At 48.6% G+C, this 21,696-nt stretch overlaps 2 protein-coding genes across 2 annotated transcripts in view; one reads left to right on the plus strand and one right to left on the minus strand.

Moving 5' to 3' along the window:
* LOC139592814 (solute carrier family 25 member 33-like) lies at positions 1-8,533 on the plus strand. The gene is made up of 7 exons (XM_071433118.1): positions 1-105; positions 4,372-4,548; positions 5,071-5,148; positions 5,456-5,556; positions 6,152-6,218; positions 6,416-6,699; positions 6,801-8,533. The coding sequence occupies exons 1-7, from the start codon at positions 65-67 to the stop codon at positions 6,998-7,000; spliced, it is 948 nt and encodes a 315-aa protein (XP_071289219.1). The 5' UTR covers positions 1-64; the 3' UTR covers positions 7,001-8,533.
* The window catches only part of CLSTN3 (calsyntenin 3), a 15,301-nt gene continuing 1,897 nt past the window's right edge, over positions 8,293-21,696 (minus strand). Inside the window, 17 exon segments of the mRNA XM_071433080.1 lie at positions 8,293-9,016; positions 9,100-9,317; positions 10,686-10,821; positions 10,943-11,088; positions 11,679-11,849; positions 12,930-13,156; positions 13,611-13,759; positions 13,942-14,099; positions 14,863-14,919; positions 15,975-16,137; positions 16,217-16,329; positions 16,616-16,885; positions 17,473-17,658; positions 18,289-18,438; positions 18,745-18,953; positions 19,434-19,629; positions 20,583-20,705. Coding sequence (XP_071289181.1) covers positions 8,846-9,016; positions 9,100-9,317; positions 10,686-10,821; positions 10,943-11,088; positions 11,679-11,849; positions 12,930-13,156; positions 13,611-13,759; positions 13,942-14,099; positions 14,863-14,919; positions 15,975-16,137; positions 16,217-16,329; positions 16,616-16,885; positions 17,473-17,658; positions 18,289-18,438; positions 18,745-18,953; positions 19,434-19,629; positions 20,583-20,705 — 2,843 coding nt within the window. The 3' untranslated portion in view covers positions 8,293-8,845.

A 21,696-nucleotide genomic window follows, 5' to 3' on the forward strand; every position in this document is an offset into this window, starting at 1 on the left:
GCCCGGGCACCTCCTCCTGCGGCGGGGCCGGCCCGGACCGGGGCCGGGCGGCAGCGGCGGGGCCATGTCGCAGCACAGCACGCTGCTCCACCTGCTCGCCGGAGGGTGAGTGCCCCGGGAGGCGGGATTCGGGGGCAGGAGGGCGCCCGGGGGCGGGATTCGGGCAGCGGGTCCCGCAGCCGCCGCCGGTGAGCCGGGGCAGAGCAGCTCCCGCCGGGGCAGAGCAGCCCCCGCCGGGGCAGAGCAGCCCCCGCCGGGGCAGAGCAGCCCCCGCCGGGGCAGAGCAGCCCCCGCGGCTCCGCCGTGCTGGCCCGTGCGGTCGCGGCTGTGCCGGTCCCGATCGGGGCTCGGCGGCGCGGAGCAGCCCTGCAGCGCCGTGGGGAATGCCCGGCTCCGCGGCTTGGGAAGGCGGAGAACCTCCCTGTGGGACACGGAGTTTGGTCCAGCCGGAGCTTTCCCGGGATGCGGGGCAAGGGAAGCGGGGTGCTGAACGAGAGCGCCACGAGGCATCCATGCGTTCGGGAGGGCGCCCAGCTCTCTCCATCAGCGCATGGCTGAGATTCCTGTGTCACTTTATTGGCTTTAAATAGCGCGGCTGATTCTGGTGAGTCAGGTGTTTGGACCCCAGCCGAGCCCCTCTGCATTAGAAGCGTGCCCCTGAGCAAGTTATTTGTCCCGTGGCGTTTCTGCCTTCCTCTCTTTAAAGTCTCAAAACAATGAGCTTCAAGTTTATGGTGCCCTAAAGCAGAAAATAATGAGGTCCTCCAGACTTTGCTGAGTAACTGCAGAAGTCCTCCTTAGGCATCCATTTAATCCTTTTCCAAATCCCACCAACCTGCTGGAGTCTGTGTGACAGTGAGGCCTGTGATACAGCATGTACAATAAGGCGCATAATTTAATTGCTTTTAATTAGTAGATTTCCAGTTTTCTGCAGCTAATCCAGTTCTTGTGCTATGTCAATCTTTGCATATGTGTACCTGTCCTCTCTGTTCCCATTGTTATTTTGTATATGTTATTCTCTTTTATTAATTTATCCTTTGAACTATATATGCATTGCATCTTAGACTTTCTTAATACATTTATCTTTCTTAGCTTTCTTCTTAAGCTTTTCTTCATCTTTTTCCACCGTGGTTCCCAAAAAACTGAGAGTTTGGCTTGTGACAAGAGTGTCACTCATGGGAACTTTGTCACTCTGTATCTCGTCCTCATCCATTAAGCAATACTCCTGAATTACAGCTAATTAAAACCCTGGGGCTAATAACGTGAGTAAGAGATGAAAGAGAAGTTCAGTTTATTGCTGCACGATATTTAATATTACTGGTTTGTGTAATGAAACAAAACAGGGTCTCATTTGTGAAGGAGCAGTTCTCCGCTTTATCTTCAGTATAAGAACCAGGGACCAGCCAAAGAAACTTGAGGTTTGTTCAGAACTAATGCAAGAACACAGTTCTTCCCACAGTGTGCAGTTAAACTGTGGGACTCCTAGAACAGGATGGTAGAAGGTAAAGGCTTCTTATGTGTCCAGGAAGCATTTTAAAAATATGAATGAAAAAGAATGTGTTGAAGGCTACTAAAAGCAAGGCAACATTTCTGGCTGAGGAAATCCCTGAACTGAAAATTGGGAAGCTGGGAGAGTGCTCTGGAGGTATTTCTCCTACTCTTCTGTAGGTGACCTTCATTTTTCTGTGTCCTAGGCAGAAACCTGGTTTAACTGCAGGTTTGTCTGATCCAGCATTGCTGTTCTTAAATGAAGACCTTCAAGCCATCTTAATTTTTGGCTATCCTAAGTAAGAGCTAACATGAATTACCAGTAAACTTTGTCACCTCTGTGCATGTGCTTATACACTTTTTAGATCACTTAAAAAATGTTACCAGTGTCTTTTGTATTTCTCAACTAATCCTCTTTTTCAGTCACCTCAAACTTGTCGGTTTTCCCTTTAAAATGTGAAAGCAAGATCTAGAGGCAAGTACCATTTTCTAAGGTAAAATTACCCGCCTTCTTCAATTAGCACTTTTTGCTGTGGCTTTCCTCTGAGAGTACATGTTGTACTCGTTTCCACTGCTGCTCTTCATCCTATTTTGCAGAAATTGCTTTAGTTCCTGCTTCTAGAGTAATGACACATAATTTTCCATTTCTCCTGAAACAGAAGAATTTTGCAGACCTATGTCTTCCATATAGTGTAAGCAGCTGTATCATCGTCTAATGCATGATAATACATCACAGTTGAGATTTCTTCTAGTTTTGAACAACTGGTACACCTCATTTCCTTAGCTTTAATTAGTGCATTTTCTTTTTTCCTCTTTAGTCTCACAGCAGCTCATAGTGGCCCTTCACCTCATACTCTCTTTCTGCTGATTAAATGGCCACTATGCTAAGGAGCAACAATTTCTTTAATTGTTATTATGTCTTTTGTAATACTTTTTTGTTTTCTGTATGTATCAGTAGCTTCAGGAACGTGACCTCAGGAAACTTTTCTGTATACTGGAAGCATGTGTTCAAACTCAGATCCTGACCATTGCAGGTGGGGAGTTCTTGAAGAAATTATATATTAAGAGAACATTACATAAACTTTTGCTTCCTTATGCACTATTAAAGAGAAGAATTATTATTATACCAAGCAATTGCTTCTCTCAGTGTTTTCCTGATGTATTGTTCACTCAGCTTTTAGATAAGGAGTTGAAACTGCCCTATTCTGACCTTTTAGACCTTGATCTGTCACCACTGTACTCAATCTTTTCCTGAACTGGAGACTGTACTCCTGGTCAGAAGAAACAACAGGCATGTAAGTCTGGAGCCTGTATAAGACAAATTAATAGAATCTAAGGTAAAGAACAGGACTGTTGGACCCCTAAGTGGATAGGGGAAGAATCTGTTTGGGAAGAATCAACATGGCCTTTGTGAAAGCAGACCCTGCCTCATACAGCTCTGGATTGCAACGTAGGCTGTGTCTTGGAGTCTGTGCTCAGTCAGCTTGTTGACCCAGAGAACCTGAGCCGGGCTGTTCACTGCTTTGCCATGTGCTGTCTTCTGAGCTGGAGCTAAATTCAGGAGTCAGAACATTGCCAGACTCCCACCACTCATCATACACCTCCTGAGGGAAATTGCTGCTGATGGACTGCTCTGCAAGTCATCACCACCACTGTGTACATCTGCCAAGGGCTTGACAAAGCCACATGAGTGTTATGGAACAGCATAGCTAGTTGTGGGCATCATTAGCTGCATAATCTCCTAGCTGCCATAGCTTCAACTCTTGGATGTGCAATAGACATCCAGGCCTCTTTTTTTTTTTTTTTTTTTTAACCCCTCTTCCTCTTGGCAATGATAATGAAGCCCTAGGAGCAAAGGCTGTGAGAATACTGTATATGTTTACTGAACTGTATAGATTTTTTCAAAATAATTCCTCAGAACTCTTAACTGTTTGCTATCCTGCACTGTCATATGTAATTCTGATTATATACCTGACTCTTCCCTGATATCTTGTAGTTCTTTGGTTGGCTTTTCTTTCTCTGGAGCAGAGTGAGCTTTTTATTAAGCCTCCATCTCTTGTGAAACAAAGCCACTTTGGCTGTTGCAGATGTGAACGATCGTTCATATGTCAAAGCCTCTTGCATGGCTTGCATGCAAATTCATCTCAAAACACTCTTTCAGGTACTGAGCCTCCTCTAGAAGAGCAGAGTTATCAGTCAAAGGATTTAGAGGGGCAGAGGCTGAGAACCAAATGTGTCAGTTATGGCTTGTCCCTGGGTGGTGGAAAGGGAAAAAGGGGATATGTGTCCTTTCAGCATTCTTGCAGTGTGACAAGAGCCATTGATGGAGATGGTTCATGAGTTCCAAAAATAGGTTTTGCCTGCTGAAGGTCAGAGTCCTCTTTCATTAAGCAAGCCAGGCTTGGAGAGAGCCTGGCTGTTGGCAGAAACTACAGATCTTGCTTACAGGGCCTTGCCAATGTGGGTCTGGTGTAATTGTGGATTAAAGACACGGGTAAGCTGAGAGGTGGGAGAGTTCTGTGCTGCCCTTCTGTGAGCCGGTGTAGCTGTGGTGAAGTGTGGGCCACGGTGCTGGGTGATCTCAGCAGAAGGCTTTGCAGTGAGGGTGGGCAGCAGAAATGTTTGCTCTGGGGGACTGCTGAGTCCCCATGGACTTGGGACTCTTTGTCTCAAACACTGAGTAGGGCTTCAGAGTGAGGCTGCCAGATGATGTCCCAAGCTGAGCTGTTACGTTAATCAGTGTCAGAGCAGGAGGTCATGTGTGACACAGGCTGGGGTACCTAACCTCCTCTCCCAGAGGAGAGAGGCTGTGGACAAGCAGGGTCAGAATTATTGCCCTATTATGGCCCAGAGGTCATTCTTATGTGTGCTGCTGTGCCCTAGATGTGGTGGAACAGCTGGAGCCATCCTGACCTGTCCCCTGGAAGTGGTGAAGACACGTCTGCAGTCATCCCAACTGGCACTGCGGCCTCTGTGCCTCCCAGAGGTACAGCTGCCAGGGATGAGTGTGAGGCTGATGAATCCCACCCCACCATCTCCTGGAGTGCTCAAGTTGCTGAGGTGAGCAGGACAGGGCAGTGTGCTTGTTAGCACCAGGGAGATGATGGTTTGGCCATCAAGGAGGGTGTGAGGGAAGAGAGAAAGAGAGTTGAGCTGAGGCTCTGGAAGTCACAAGTGCTATAGAAAGTTTGATCAGAGCACAGGTACATCTGCTTCTCACTAGTGATCTGTGCTCTGCAAGGCAGCTTAGAGGGCTGGGAGAAACTTCTCAGCTAGTGATTGGACCCAACCCTGAGGGATGGCATTATCAAGAATAGGATGCAATGACTAGTGACCCATGGCAGGATAGCTGGAACTAGATGATCTTTCAAGTAATTTCCAACCCAAGGCGTTCCATGATTCTATGACTGAAGAAGAGAGGAGAAGTGATTGGAGAGAAAATGAGAGCAGGGCAGAAAAAGGATAACATGAGAGGTGGGGAGGAGGTGCTACAAGAAATACTGAAGAGCAAAGAAGGAGGAGGAACAGGAGAGTCCCCAGCTTAGTTACTCTGCTGATTTCTCTGTTCATTTCCTTCTGTAGGACCATCCTTGAGAAGGAAGGCAAACGGTCCCTGTTCCGAGGTCTGGGTCCAAACCTCGCTGGGGTTGCTCCTTCCCGGTGAGTTCTGCTCCATGGAAGTGCCTCATGCTGCACACTTCCTAAGTGTGGCTGTGTCATAACTGTCACTCCACTTCCTGAAAGCAGTCTGGGCCTTGTGCTCACGTGCCACAGGACCCCTTCACACAGACATCTTCTGGAGCTTCTGATCATAGTGTTAAGATAATTGCTGGGGGCCAGGTATAAATCATATCTGATGTCATGTTAGACAGAACTGTGATGGGAGTAAGTTGGAGTGAGACTGTACAGTAGTGTCTCTGCTCCTCATAGGGGAGCTGTAACCTCTTCTGTATTTTTTTCCAATCAGGGCTATATATTTTGCTGCCTATTCTGCTACTAAGGAGAGGCTTAATACTGTCCTGGTGCCGGAGTCCAAGGAAGTACACATATTAGCAGCAGCCTGTGCAGGTGAGCCTTTTCTGTCTCCAATCAAAGCCAAGAGGTCCTTCTGTCTGGAAATGCCTATGTGTTTCATTCCTTCTCCATTGCTGCTCTGAAGTTTTCTCCCTCCACATGTGGAGAAGTGAGTTCTTTGGGTAACCCAAATGTTTTCTCACTCTTCATTCTTCTTAGTCTCATCTCTTGAAGTCTTGTCTTTACCCCTTCAGCTGCTATCATGAGCTCTATTCTGCTGTGAGAGGGAGAAGGCAGTGTGTAATTTAGACCACTCACAGAACCATTCCTCTTGATATATTCCAGTTCTCTAACAAAATCCTCTACTCTTGAAAAATTAGCATTCTGTTTCCTGCCTCTTTGTAACACCCGGGCCTGTAGTGGGATTTTGTTGGAGGCAGAGGAGCTAATTACCACTAAACAAAGGCTGGAATAGGGGAGGAGGAGAATCAAATAGTCTGCCCTAAATATCTCTTCTCAAGGTCATTCTCAAATTGCAAATGCCTGCAGCTTGCCAAGCAGAGCTCTGAGAGCTGATAGATCAGCACCTCTTCACAAACTGTCAGCATGATCCTGGCACTCATGGCTGTCTTCCTCTTCTGTTCCCCAGGCATTAGCTCAGCCACACTCACCAACCCCATCTGGCTAGTGAAAACTAGGATGCAGCTGGAAGCCAGGTAAGGCAGGCCTGCAGTGCAGAGCCACTCCATGTCACGTCAGGATTGGTTTGGGGGGTCGTGGGCAGAGAGAGGTCTGTGATTTCTCATCAGAACATGGAAAGTCATAGGCTGGGCAAGAGGCTTATGGCTGTGTTCACAACAGCCCTGCAGGTCAGGGTGCAGTGTGCTGTCCTCATCCTTTCCCTTCTTTCCAGGGTGAAGGGGGAGACGGCCAGCAACGCTCTCCAGTGTGCCATGCACGTGTACCGCACAGAAGGCCTGCGTGGATTTTACCGTGGGATCACTGCCTCCTATGCTGGAGTGTCAGAGACCATCATACACTTTGTCATCTATGAAGCACTGAAAAAGGAGCTGAGGAACAGCCAGCATTCCCATTCCCCATCACTCACACTTCCACCAAACAACAACGATTTCTTCGGACTAATGAGCGCTGCCGCTGTCTCCAAAACATGCGCTACATGCATTGCATATCCACACGGTCAGTGAGTCCTCTCTCCTTGCTGCTGCTCCCCTTGGTGGGAGATGCCATGCCTGCAGAATCCATCTGCTAATATGTGGCTTCCCCTCTTGTCTCCCCAGAGGTCATTCGGACGCGGTTGCGTGAGGAGGGCTCCCGGTACCGTTCCTTAGCACAGACTCTGCAGCTGGTGGTCCGTGAAGAGGGACCCTTGGCTTTATACCGGGGGCTCCTGGCGCACCTGATCCGCCAGATCCCAAACGCGGCCATCATGATGGCCACCTACGAACTCATCGTACATTTGGCCTCTCCCACCTTGTAAGCTGTAGCACTTGGCTGAGGCTGCTGTGGAGGTACAGGGACATCGTGGTCCTGAGGCCTGCTCTTTTGCAGGGCTCTGAGAGGTGGTGCTTTTTGTCACAGATCAGATCTGGGTCACGCATTCTCAGGACGCAACAACTATTTTGTGCCAAGTTTTTTGCTCCAATGTGCACAGTGTAGCATTTTTTTTTTCCTTCTGGAGACTTGAATTATTCCAGTGCTTCAAGATGTCAGGGTACTGGTTTGACAGTTCCTGTTGTAATCTCCCTTGATGAAGCAAAGGCATAGAATTTACTGGGAATGAGACAAAGCAGAAAAGTTTAAGAGTGTCTTATCCCAGCACGTTCACTTCTTTTGGACCCAGTAACAACCATACATGGGTACAGTTGGGCATGAAGACAGGCTAGAGCTGAAACATCTGAGAGAACTGCAGCAAGCACAGATCTTGTGCTGCAACCTTTGCCCTCAGAGGGGCTCTTCCACTCTCACCTACCGTACTGCCTTCTTGCCCCTAAGGAGGATTTCTCAACCTTGGCTGCCAACAAATTGCGGAATTTTCCTCTGGGTCCCTCACATGTTGCAGCCATTGCCCCAAGATGTGTCAATCAGCTGACAGCCCCATTTTGTCTTACAGGGTCTGAAAAACCAGACCAAGTAGATCCAGGGAAGAAGCACAACCTGCTCTGAAGCACTATCCTAACAATTCATGCTACTGCTGGGCTCAGAGCCATGCTGTGCTAGTATCTGTTGTATTTCCATCCCCTCCATGCTCAGCAGAAAGAGGAAGATGCCTCCTTCCCCCAGAAGTGCTGGGGCTGTTTTACAACTGGAGCCCCTGGTATAAAAAACACTCTTATCATACTGATAAAAAAAGCAGATTATGTGAGAAGATGGATGAAGCTAAGGAGATTTGGCCTGTTTCTGTTGCTACACTAAGTGTATGAAAAGAGCCTTATTTATTTTCCTGTGTTCAAGAATTCAGTTTGCTGCATGTGCTACATTCACCTGCGACAGGCTTGAGTGCCTTCTGTTCCTTTGTGGGTCCCTAGCACTGAGTCCTGGGGAAGGCTCCATTGTGTTTACAGAGCATTTTGATTCTCAGAAAGGCTCAGGGTAGGGTCGTGAGTGATGTGTTTTTCTTGCTTCATCACATATGCTAAAATATTGTAACCCTTCCCCGAGATAAGGTAGTAATTTCAGTAAATACATGCTCTGGACAAGCTCCAGTTTCACATTAGAGCCTACACTATTTCTTTCCCTGGCTGTAGTGAAAAACTGCAGAAGTCCTGAATGTTTTATTTGAAATCCATTTATTTTAAAATCCACTTTGTTTCCTTATCTTTCTTACCTTCATTCATTTAGTATTAGGAGTATTGACAATTTTACAAAGCGACACAAAGCTGCAGTGGTTTGTTGGTTGTTTTTTTCTTTTTTTTTTTTTTGCATGAAACGAGAATAAACCTCAAATGACAACATTGAAAAAATATACAATATATATATATAATATCTGGGGAGGGGTTGTGAGAAACCCCACTCTGAGCCCTATGGCTGGCTCTGCCTTTCAGATTTCCATTCTTTCCAACACCTGCATCCCAGTTTGAACCATACCACCATCATGTGTAAGTGCCCTAACACATGTTTCTGGAGAGCCAGATGGGGGGTCAATAATGTGGGGAATGTCCACAATGAGAATGGCAGAAGATGAAGGAGCATGGGAGGCAGAAATGATCAATGAGGGAGGAGCACATGTGTACACGGTGGGGGAGGAAAGAAGTTGAAAGTCAGACACCTCCTCCTTCCTGCCATATGTTTTGGGGAGATCCACTGGGCGGGTGTTTTAAAGCTCCTAGTAGCGGTGAGAGACGTCACTTTTGCCGATGATGTGCCGGTCATTCATGTCACTGCTGTCCGGGGAGTCGGGTGTCTCCGAGTCGGTGCTGTCGTCATCATCCTCCATGCCCTCGCCAGCTCGGCCCTCCACACTGCCTGCTGCCCTCTCCTGACAGCTCTGGTAGGACTGGGGAGGTGAGATACGGGGTGAGGGGAAGGGTGTGACAAGCCACCTGGCCGCCCAGCCCCGCCGCGGTGGCCACTCCTCACCTCCATGGGGTTGACGATGATGGTGAGGGCCGAGTCGTCCCAGAACATGTCGCTCTCCTTGCCTCCAGTGCTGCTGTGCCCCGACTCAGCAGCCCCAGGGACCTCTTGCCCCATTCCCCGGCGGTGCAGGGAGTGGATGCGCAGGATGCCGAGGATCACCATAAGTGCCAGGAAGCCCACACACACCACGATGATGACGGTGGCAGCACTGGGGACCACTTTGGAGAAAGAAAGCGAGAAGTTGTGTCTAGAGTCTGTCACAGAAACATGCATTTCCAAGCTGACATGCAGGAACTGAGATCCTGGGCAGAGCCTCGGTTTTTGGTCTATGCAGGAACACAGCCTGACTTGTCTGTGCCCCTGGGCACAGGCAGTTCCTGTGATGTAGACTCTGCACATCTTTATCTGCAGAATTTGCCAGAATGTGTTGCACCACATATATCTGCATCCTACTCTTGGGAGGGAGAAATGTGTGCTGGGGACAGCTCTAAGGGCTCGAGGATGATTTTCAGAGTGTGATTTCTGTGCAAGCAGTAGAGAAAGCAAAAAGTCAAAAGATGCCTTCGTTGCACATGGAGCAGATGTGAATTCTATGATGGACTTCTAATAAGTGCTGTGGTAAAAGCATGACTTCTCCACAGGGGAAATCTGAAATTCATCTAAGACCCTTAGCCCAACTCCTATGTGTTTGTTTTAGGCGTGTAGACTGACCCTCAACTCCCCGGATAACCACCTTCCCTGCAAAATCTATCTAGGCCCTCCACAAATTTGTTTGTGGTTCTGTTCAGCAGGGAAAGTTTGCTGCTGCCATCAGGCAGAGCTGGGGAAGGGAGAGGCAAAGGCTGGCACATGCACAGGCTGCCCCTGCAGTGCCAGCTGCAGGACTGGAACAGCTTGGGATCAGCTACTTTGGAAGCTGCAGCAAAAGCTAGCTCAAAGGTGCCTTGCTTGTTCCCTATGACAGGGGACCAAAATGTCTGTAAAGTCCAGAGCTTTCACAACCCAGGAGGAATCGATTGGAGGTGTGGTCATGCCTGAGGCACAGGGCTAACAGCACAAACATACATCTAGTCTAGCTTTCAAGCTTCTCTCTCCTCTGTTTTGGGGGCAAGAATTCTCCTCTTGTCTGTGTGGTGCCATCTCCTGTATTTTCCTGCCTTGCTGACCACCACCTACTCCCATTTCTTTCTTTAGAGCAGTGGCAGTCTTGACTCACTTTTGTCTCCTGCTGTTGAAGCTTCATTCTGAAATTACTTTACACAAGCCCACACAGCACCTTTGCAAGGTGCATGAATGAAGTCAGCTTACAGTTACTCTTTTTAGACCCTCTGAGGTGTAGAATTCAGTCGGCTTCTACATCAAGAAGATAATATCCCACAAGAGGATTGTTGCAGCATGCTCTAAAATACAATCTGACAAAGACTGCAGTCCACCGGCTAACAATGAGTGGAACAGGACAATATAAGGAGAACAATGATAATGGGTGCAGGGAGCTGGAGAGGAATCCTCCACTATAGGTTCTGCCAGGATGTCAGAAAATGAGCATCCTCTCTAAAGGAATAAACCCAAAAGATAGTGTTACATACTTGGGTTGTTGTGGGTGCTTGCCAAACTGTGCCCAGACAGCTCTGCAGGTAAATGATGGCCTCGGTGCACAAACTGCTGGGAGCTCAGAATATGGTTAGGATGAGCAGCTCGGTTCATGTTGTGGAGAACATTCACCTGCAGAAAGACCAGAGTGAGGGGACTCAGCCCTGTGTCCATGGCACATTCTATGCATTCCCATGCACCATGTCCTCCCCACACATGCAGAAGAATCTCTGTGCATGTATCAGTCTTGTACCTCGACAGTGAACTCGTTGCTGGAGTAGCGTCCGTTCATCTCAGTGCAGGACAGGTGAAACTTCCTTTCATAGAGGGCAGCACCGTGGTTGATGTGGTAGGAGACCTGGCGTAGGATCTCCTCATAAACCGCAATGCTCTCCACGCCTGAGGCAACAAGAAAGGGGTAGGGTGAGGAAGCTCCTGCTCCAAAGTCACCTGGCATCCTAACCCTGCAGCAGCTAGAGGCTGCAGAGGGATCCAAGGGAGTGCTGGGTTCATTAATTTTGGGAAGGGCTCAGAGATGGAGCTGGCTGAGGAGGACCGGATGGAATCCCTGCTTGCATCGCTAAAACAAGTGGAAGGGAAGGGAGGATTGAGAACAACAGCCCTGTTATGTTCTGGAGAGTACTAAAGTGTTGTACCAGTCCACAAGTTGTGGGATATGTAGTCCCTGTCATGTCGTGCAAAATGCTGCTGACACCTGAGAGCACCAAACCCCAAGGCGTAAATCAGGAGGAGTGATACAAGCCTGGGTGAGAGCTGACACCATGTTCCAGCACTTTGTACTGGAGGAAAAGCCACCTCCCCAAGGAAATGGTCTGCAAACTTCCAAAGGCCAGGAGTTCAAGAAATGGTGACATCTCAGTGTCACAAAGTACACCAACACATCCTAAGGTCAAGTGCTTCTCCCAGTGATGCCTGACAGTCGGTGACAGAGGCATAACTAGGTAGCTGAGACCATGGAGAGGACATACCTGTGATGGTCAGGTAGGCAGAGGTGTTAACGAGCTCCAGGCCCCGCTGCTGCAGCAGTGCTCCATCCAGGAGCAGGTACTCCCTCTCTGGGTCCAAGTCATCTCCTACCAATGAGATCTCGCAGCCATCCAGGTTGTGCACAATCTCATCTGACATTCGTGTGTCTGTCACTGAGATGCAAACAGAAAGGAGATGTGGCCAGAAAGCCAGACAGCCATCAGAGAAGGAAGGAGTTACTCAGAGGGGAACCTGCTTACCTAAGAGTGCTCACATCATATGTAATTACTTCTCCTTCTCCACCTAGCACTGACCTTAAGTAAAATCACTGTCAGTCTAATTACTTGTTTCAGGATGGTTCTAATGACATTATCTATGCACATAATAAAGTCACTTTATTTTGGAACAACATACTATTATCAGTCTGGTTCATGATAATGCATCTTGGCTGTAAGGACTTTGTTGACAATGACAGTGTGCAAATTAGAAACAACACTCACACATTCCCAGGCCCTGCATGCTTTTGAAAGCTTTTCCCTGTCTCACACTGTTGGTTACCATGGTTGAGATCTTATCTTCTTTAAAATGGCAACCACATTCAATAACTAACTGCTTTCAGCAGGATTGAGAAAAATCTGCTCTCAAGTCAAGGAACTCATCATTGTGTAAGGAAAGGCAAAGCTTCTAAACAGAAAAGTAGGAGCAAAAAATCCTATTACCAGAAGAGACATGAAAGAAGTGAATGGACACAGAGCACAGACTGCAGAGAAATTATCTGAGCATGATGGAAAGAAATTGAAGGACAGGATACTGTAGGGTGTGAGGAAACTGGCTGGGAATTCACAGGAAAAAGTGAGGCAGGAAGAGAAGGAAGGGAGCAAGAAGTAAAAAAGAAAGCAGGAGAGAAGGAAGTGGGATGAGACTAAGTTAGTGCAGGAGTAGAGCGAGTAATGGGCAGGACATCCATCCAACACTGGATTCAATAAAGGGGAATGTAGGTAAAATGTAAAAGGGATTAGGAATGAGCAGCCTGGGAAAGAATTAGGAGAGAGTGAGGCAAAGGAATTGAGTGGATAGAAAAAGTACAGGGAGGAGCAGAAAAGGATAAGAGCCGATTAGCCTACATATTGACAGACAATGTGCCTTGCTTCTAAATTTGTAAACTCTCGCTTTTTGGTGTAATTACAGGGGCTCTACTTCCTCTGCAGGACTGCAACTCTTGTCTCTTACACCTTGCCCTGTGCTCCACTCACCAGTACCGTGCCAGTTCTCATCCTTCTTGGCCTCCACCTGGTGAGAAATAGAGCAGGTGATCTGGAGGTTGGGGAACAGGGGAATCCCTTCTGGAGCCTCAAAGTCTGACGCAGGATGAGCAAAGTGGGCAGTGCCACTCAGCAGGATCTGGGGGGCATCAGGCTGTAGCACCACAACATAGCCTTCCACATCAGGAATGGAGACACAGGACTCCTCACTGAAACACCTGAAGGAGAGCAGTAGAAAACATCAGTTGCCTAAGCTTCCAACAACAACATTATAAAAGATCACCTCCTGCCCATCACTTCCAGGGAAGGGAATATCCTTTTTCCAACAGTCCTCCTAAAGCTTCCCTACAGCCTGCTGAGCAAGGCAGGGATGTGTGATAGGAGTGACACCACTGGGATCTGGTGACTTGGTCACATCGACAAACACAGAGAAAATTAGAACCAGTCCACATGCCTGGAACACTGTGAGTGGAGGGGACTAGGAAGCAGTACTACAGTATCCATTTGTATACTGGAAAATTAATCATTTATTTTCAGGAAGATTTTTACCCATTTTGAGATCATCTTAAAATACAATTATTTTAAAATACAAAGTGAGTCAGTGTAACTTTATTTAAAAGAGAGGCAACCCTCTTGCTGAACTGAGCCAGAGGGGCTGGTTTGCCCACTCACTTGACAGCAGTGGTGAGCCTGAGTGGCCGCACCCCAGGGGTAGCAAAGCGCAGTGAATTCATGTAAGCCACGTGCTGGATCGCGTGGTTGAAGGTTTCCACATCATCACCCTCCAAGGTGAGCAGGGACTGAGAGGGGTTCACATGAACCTAGAGGTGGAAGAAAAGAAAATACTCATGGCTCCTTGGCAAATGACAGGAACCCAGGCTGAGAGAGACACATAGGAGAAAGGTGGGGAGCTGTCTGAGGTGGGGGAGCAGGCAAAGTCCTGGGAAGCAAGGCTGGGGAGGAGAGTGGAGGAGACCCATGCAAGCTGGGCAGATGGGCATACCTTCATCCCTTTGCCCAGACTGTCGAAGTCACTGTAATCAAGCCCCTCACGGCAGGCATACAGGCATTCAATAACCTCCCGGCTCTCCAAGCTACCAGGGCGCACAGTGAAGCCAGCCAAGTAACCATGGAAGTAGTGGTGTATCAACAGAGGATCTCCTGAGGGAAACATGGCAGGTGGAGGGTGTGAGAGACATGGCGAGGAAGAGAGCAAAACCACAGCAGCAATGTGAGGGCCATGCAGAGGTAAGAGACATGGAGGGGTACAGAGGGGGGCATGGGGCATGGAAAAGCCCAGACAACAAAAGCAACAATGTAAGGGACATAAGATGTTAAGGGAGGTAGAGAGGGACAGAGGATTGAACAGGATATGGAAAAGCAAAGACAACAAGAAGACAGAAGATGAAAATTTTTGAAATTCTAGATGGGGAAAGGCGAGAAAAACAGACGAACAAAAATACAAGGGCAGTGAATGGTGGGTAGCATAGAGAAGTTTCCATCAAACTGCTGAATGCCAGATGGAAACAATTTCTTGTCCCCTTCTCACTCTGCTTCCTGTGAGGGCTTGTAAAAGAAACTACACATTCCACAGATAGTTAGGGATGAGGTGACATCTCCTGATGTCTCTAATGGCTATTGTGTTCTTCAGAGATCAGCTTTAATGATCAGGCATGAGTACTCTTTATCCACACAAAAAGCATACTCCAACTCTCAAAGCAGGCTGCAGTCCTTCCATCAGCCTTTTCATGCTCCACAGGTACCAAGGTATCAAGGACCAATCTGCCAAATAAGGGATTCCTCCCACGGTGGAGGGAGGTGGCAGGAGAGGACTGGGGAAGCTGTATGAGGAAGGCACCATGCAAAAAGTGATAGTCATGCACAGTCAAGAGGGGAAGAGATCCATCTTCTTTCTTTTCCCTACCTTGCACGGAATCAGTGGTGTTTTCACTTCCTTTGGTTTTCTCTTTGGTTTTCTCCTCTGCAAAAGGAGAATATCTGGATGAACAATAAGGCATTGGAAGATGGTAGTTACAGGGTGAGGCAAGTATCTCTACTTGCCTGTATTGGCCAGTCCCCAGGAAGAGCTCTGTGCCAAGCAGTGCGCCCTTCAGCCCTAGAGGCAGCACATCACAGATGACAGAGGGCAGAGTTCATCTCATGAGGCTGATAGTGACACCATAGGACGAGTAACTGACTTAAGGGATAAACTACAATGTTTGCAGCTTTTCAATCCTTTCCCAATGTTATCTCTTTTGGGAATTAGCCATGTTCACAGCCAGCTATGTTCTCAATATTCCTTAGAGACACAGATAGCTCCAGGAAATGGTCCCAAGCTGATCAATACTGGTTGTTTGCAAAACGCCAATCAAGAAAGCACAGAGCTGTGGGAAGATCTCTGACCTCAGAGAAGCAGCAGTACAGCAAAGATTTAATCTTGCTAGAAACTTCCACTGGAGTGAAGGCAAGCAGTAGGAAAATTCCTTTAGTTCTGTCCTGCTTCAGTCTAGCAGGAGAACTGAAGAATCTGAGAAGTGCAGCCTTACATCTCCATAGAACAGGTTTTAATCTAGTAGTGATCTAACTTTGTTCCTTACCCGATTTTTGTCTTTCAACCCAATTCCTGTACAGAAGGATTTATGGCTTTTTCATAAGACCCTCAAGACACAGAAATCCCCATCAACACAATCAGCGGCATAACTAGTACTGCCTGTTGAAAGTACTGATAGAAATGCCAGTGCCTGAATGAGGTACAGAGTTTCAACTCTTCTCTGCCTGAAAGAGCAGAGGTTATCCCTTGCATATTCTGTGGCTGTTGTTCAGGAAACTGCCAATGACACTTTCTCCTGAGCTGTTACTACCTTGGTCCATGAGGAAGGAAGGAGACACGCTAGCTTTGGTGCCAAGCAGGCAAGATGGCTGCAGCATGGTCTGCATCATTTAGTACTGGGTGGTGTTTCTCTCACCTCTCCTGGGTCTCCCTCCACCCCTTTATTCCCTCATGGGAAGAGCACGGCCTGGGGAGCGGGCACTCACCGGCCCAGCAGGCCCCGATCATGAGGGAAGGCTCGGGCCGTGGCGGGTGGATGAGGCCGTTGTCATGGATCAGGGCAGGGTCGTAGGAGACGCCATCCACGTACAGCGTCACCGTGGGGAACTCCAGGTTGAGGGCGTAGTGGTGCCACTCGTCATCGCAGACCTGCGGCAGACAGCAGAGCACGGCATCGGCAAAGGGCAGAAGGAGAAGGGACGTGGGGAGGATGCAAACCCTTCCTCACCTGCTCAAGCTTCCAGAGGAATTTCACAGGCCTCGCGCTTTCCAGCAACGGCCAGTAGAGGAAAGAAATCCGGCAGCCATGCACAGCCAGAGAGTAGTGTGAGTAGCCATCCTCTGCCAGGGGCAAGCACAGGGATTACGTGTCACACTCCAAGCAGTCCCGCTAGCCAGAACCCAGAAGCCCACGCTGCCATGCATGACTGGCACTCAGCACCGTGTGCTCAGAGGACACTTGAGCATTCTGAGGAAAAGGGACACCTAAAGAAGCTGTGTTCCTAAGGAGGAACCCCTGCCCCAGTCCTGCTTTGGAACATCAGAGATTCACCCTTGCAGGGACAATCCCTTCTAAGGAGTTAAGAGGCAGTGGGCAGAAGTGTCACCACCCCGGGAGAAGCCTCACCGCTCCGCACTGTACTGCAGATCACAGTCTCCTCTTCCCGCCTGCCTTTGCTGGGCACCACGGCATGCTTCATCCACAGGGACAGGGTGAAGTGGTCACTCAGCCCCTCGTGGCCATTCGGTCCATTCACCACAGGCACCTGGGCAGCCTGGCTGCCATTGAACCAGTAGATGAGGCTGCTGTCCTGGCTGTAGTGCACCGAGAGCCGCGCCGTCCAGTTTGCCGTGGGGCTAGGCACTGGCAGCAGGTCAATCTCTCCTGAGGCAGCACCTACCGAGAAGGGAGGGAGTCAGGAACCTTGGCATGGGAGAATAAGGAGCTTGAGAACTGGAGATCAGATTAAGTGGGCACTGGAAACCTCACTTGAATGTCTGAGTGCACAGGGAGATGAGGAGTTGCCTAAAGGCCTTCTCCTGTCTGGAGAAGAATGGTGACTTTCTATTCAGTGCTGAGGGAAGTCCCATAGACTCTGCATAGTGGAACAATGCACAGAAATCTCTGGATTCCCAGCAAGGAAAGCACAGGTGGTCCCCTATAAAACTAGAAAGTTGTGGAAGTGTTCAGTGCCAGGTTGGATGAGACTCTGAGCAACCTGGCCTTGTGCAAGGTGTCCCTGTCCCTGGCACGGATGTTGGAACTAGAGGATCTTTAAGGTTCCTTCCAGTCCAAACCATTCCACAATTCCACGTGATATGGGTGGGAACACCCATTGCACCTCAGTGCAATACACAAGCTCGGTGTCCTCCCACTCCAGTGACCACAGCAGATGTGAGGAATGTGTTCCCCAGCACCTCTGCTGTGTGAGGGGTAGGGTGCTGTGCCACAGCCTCCCTCAGCCCAGGAAAGAACCAATTCACCACAGAGTTTGCGCAGGGACTTCTCCGAGTAGTTGTCCCGGTCACAGCCCTTGGCCACGTGGTTGGTCTGCAGCTCCACCGTGGCCTGGATGTTCCACAGTGGCTCATCACAGGTCTCCAGGTGAATGGTGGGGAAGAGTGCCAGGCTGCCTGCACCGGGGGTGTACTCAATCCTCTTGTTCCAGCCTAATGGAAAGGAGTGAAAGTGAGGGATTAGGATCTGCCAAGGACACAGGGCCAGAACACCTGGCATACACACAAGTGGCATCTATGGATTAGTCCAAATTTTTGGCCCTTTCCACACTGGAAACACATCTTTACGCAGCTGGCATCAATGCACGGGAAGATTTCCTAGAATCACTGAGTCCCAGGTCCCAGCTTCCACAGCTAATACTGATGTGTCATCACTCTGTGGTTGGTCAGCCTTTCTTAACAGGCAGAGCAGGTGTTTAGCTGCGTTGATTTCCCCTTAATTCTAATAGACTAAGGTGAACCTGCAGGAACATGCCACCACTGGAAAAGACAAATATCTTCCAGAAGAGCAGCCCCAAAAACAATCTTTACTGAATACAGTCTATGAGCCTTATCAAACACATAGCAGCTCACAGTAATCCAAGGAATGATTTTCCAGTGGCTTTGCAACAGACTTAGACATCTACTGTGTCCCCTGATGGAGATGAGCTGGTGCTAGAACTGAACCATATATGTGGGCACACAAATTTATATGTTTATATACAAACAACCATGATGAGCAGGACTGAGTAGTAGCTGAGGAAAAGCGAAGAGAAGAGATAAATGTGTTTGGAGGTTTCATACCCTGCCAGCTGGGCTTGCAGGTGGGTTTCACCTGGATTTCCACTTCAGCATCATCAGAAGCCCTCTTCTTTCCACAGTCATAGGCTGTCACTGTGAATTTGTAGACACGATCCGCACTGTACTGCAGCTTCTCCGTGTTCTCGATGTTCCCTGGTTTGCAAAACAAAGAGATCAAGGTAGAGGACAGGCAGTCTCCTCAAAGACGTTCCTTCTAAAAATCACTCATATCTTTGATCAATGACAAAAACAACCAAAAAAGAATTTAGTCACTCTGCCCAGTGTCACTTTGTAAAAAGTTATAGCATCCCACAAAATGGATGCTGCTGCTCTCACCAGGATATATCAGCATCACTGGAAAATTTATATAGCACAGCTCTGCCTTCAGATGGGGCTGGCAGAGAAGGAGCAGAGCAGGAGAACAAGAGTGATGTGCACGTGGTGGGTGAGGATTCTTACCATCGTTGTCAATGAGGAAGGGAATATTGGGGGTCAGGATCTCATAGTAGCAGATCTGGCTGTACTGCGGGGAGCAGTCGCCGTCGATGGCCTCCACACGCAAGATGCGGTCGTACAGCTTTCCCTCGGTCACTGCCACGCGGTACAGCTTCTCCACAAAGACAGGAGCAAACTCATTCACATCGTTCACTCGGACGTGCACTGTGGCCCTGATGCAGAGAGACATCAATAAGAACTGATGGGCTGATTATGAGCCACGCGCCACCTAAATTTCAGAGTAAGCCATTCTTTTAACGTGCACCACTCTGATTCCCAGCTGTCAAAAGCAAGGACAAGGAAAGACACCTTGATTTCAGTGCAGCAATGCTGTCACACAGGTGCTTGGACAATGGCTTCCAAGCTCTCAGAAAGAGCAAAAGTAATAATAATGCAATCTGGACCTCCTACCAATATGCAGCAATGTAAAACAGCACTTTTAGAAGCTGCTGTCAAACAGCCCTCCATTCTGCATTCACTCATGTGACAGCCAGTGAACATTTCTCTTTGGGTCTTCTCAGCATGTTGAGTTATAATGTCGTGGCTAGAGAAAAATACTTCTGGCTAAAGGAAGTGTTTCCACAGCAACTTTCCTTTGCATTTTTGTCACAGATCACATTTTGTAGCACGCAGCAATGTCTGCATGAACTTACTTGTGTGATTTTTTGGTATTTGCTCCATCAGGTCCCTCTCCACAGTCATAGGCCTGGATGGTAAATGTGTGCTCCTTATGCGCTTCACAATCCACTGGTTCCTTGGCCCGGATCAGCCCCTCTCCTGTAGCTTTGTCCAGGATCACAGCTTCAAAAGGTACCCCTGACCCATGGATCCTGAAGCCACAGATTTCACCTGGTACACACAAAAACAGAGAGGAAGGGGAGAAAGAAAAGGACTGAGGAGAGCATATTACATCCCTTTCTTTCCTTTCCCATATTTTCTTCCTTTCTAACTTACACTTTCCATTCTCCCCCATTATCATCCTTCATCTTGAGCAGTTTTTGGCTCCCTAGGATTTCCTCCTGCTATCCCTTACAGCCATTAACGGTGCAGATTGCCATCTACTGGAGAATACTCCCACGGCAAGGAGTCCTGGCCAGCATCAGGAAAGATTGAAGGTTACAAGGCTTAAGCTACATTTATTAGTGCTACACAGTCCTGGGGGAGCACCTTATTTCTCCTCTGCATCCCTCAGGGAGGCAAAACGGGCCATACACTGCAGATAGCCAGAGCATGAAGATCCACGATGTCTCATCCACCCACACTCACAGGATGCGCAAAGTACCGCAGGGAACTGCAGATAGGGTCACCTAAACCCTAAAATTCAGCTCCCAGGGACTACATTTACTCTCCCAAAGCTGAGGAAGAACGTGTGAGGAAATCCCAGGCGTGGCCTAAGCAAGCACTAGGAATACAACCACTGAGAGCCTGGACTGTTGTTCAGGGATTTGTGCTCACTGTGAGGGGATGTAGCACTGCCAAGGAAGGGTGCCCTACCAGCTTTCTCCAGGGCTCACAGACTCAGCACTGTGCATGTGATCTTTGGAAATAGCAGAACTGCGTCAAAAAGTAGCTGGCTCCACCCTCAGTTCCTCTCCCTGAGGAAACAGCTCACAGCATCCTAAATCAAGCCGTGCCCAAATTGCCTCCAGACTTCACTAGGGACCTCCTCCAGAACAAGGCTTGGAGGTGATTGTTTCCTGAAGAGGGGTAGGATCCAGTATAGGGATGAATGTCACCGTGTCCCTGCCTCTCCATAGGTGTGTCCCTGCCTTGCACCCTTGCCAGAGCTGTTCCCCACCTACCTGCATAGCGCAGTGGGGCATCTTTGTCCAGAGCAAACAGCGGCGGGTTGAGCAGGACGGTGTTGTCATTCTCCATGACGATGCCCTGGTACTCGGCTTCAATCCATGGTTTGTGCTTGTTTGCTGAGGCAGATTTGGGGTAAGGGATTGGAGGACAGGAATGTATTAGCCACCAACTGCAGATTCAGTAGGAAAAGAGAAGAATTTCATCCCCTGGCAAGTAACAACCACCTTCTTCTCTAGAAATAAAGACATCTAAAATAGGCTGGGAGAAAAAAGTTATCTTTATTTAGTTCTACTCATGGGAGACCTCTTCAGAAACAATGTGTTCCTTCTTGTGTCCTCATTACTATCTTATTAGCAATAGGTGGAGAGACACCTGGGCACCCAGAAAAGCGGGAGCAGCTAAAAAAAAGTGAACTCAAGAGGCGGAAGCAGCCTCAGCCTGGAGACAGATTCCAAATACTAAATCCTTTAGCTCAATGAAGCCATAATGGAAGGATCCAGCCTACATCTTCCTTTGGGGTATCCCCAGGGAACAATGCAGCCATTATCACTTCTGCCTAGCACCCTCTAGACTAAGGCCCAGGACCTACACAGACATGCCCAGGTACACCTTCAGTCAGCCATCCTATGCAAATAGCAACCTATTCTGAGAGCCCCTTGCTCTTTCCTTCCCCACTCCATGGTGAGCACCATATTCCTTTGGGCCCTCCTTGCTAATCCCGTTGGCTGGAGCCCAGCCAGGCTTGGCATGGAGGCAGCAGCCAGCAGGAGGCTCTGAAAAATGTCACAGGCCCAGAAATAGCAAATTAATCTTTATCACACAGGCTCCGGGGCAGGGAAAGGGAGAAATAAAGGGGTGGGGGGGAGTGAAGGGGAGGGGATCGGAGGGGAGAGAGGAAGAAAAATCATTACAAATTACAAACCCCTCCCCCATGCCCACTCCCTGCCAAATGGGCCTCAGAGATTATATTACATGGCCTAGTTACAACCCCCATTCCCAGATAATCCCCCACTCTCCCACCCTCTGGAGACCAAGATTTATTACAACCAGCAACACTTTGAGCACAGCATGGCTCAGAGCTGGTGGGGAGTAGGATACAGAGCCATT

This window comes from Agelaius tricolor, unplaced genomic scaffold (genome assembly GCF_023055355.1).
Source record: "Agelaius tricolor isolate 1412-34295 unplaced genomic scaffold, bAgeTri1.0.p SCAF_9, whole genome shotgun sequence".
Taxonomy (NCBI): Eukaryota; Metazoa; Chordata; class Aves; order Passeriformes; family Icteridae; genus Agelaius; species Agelaius tricolor.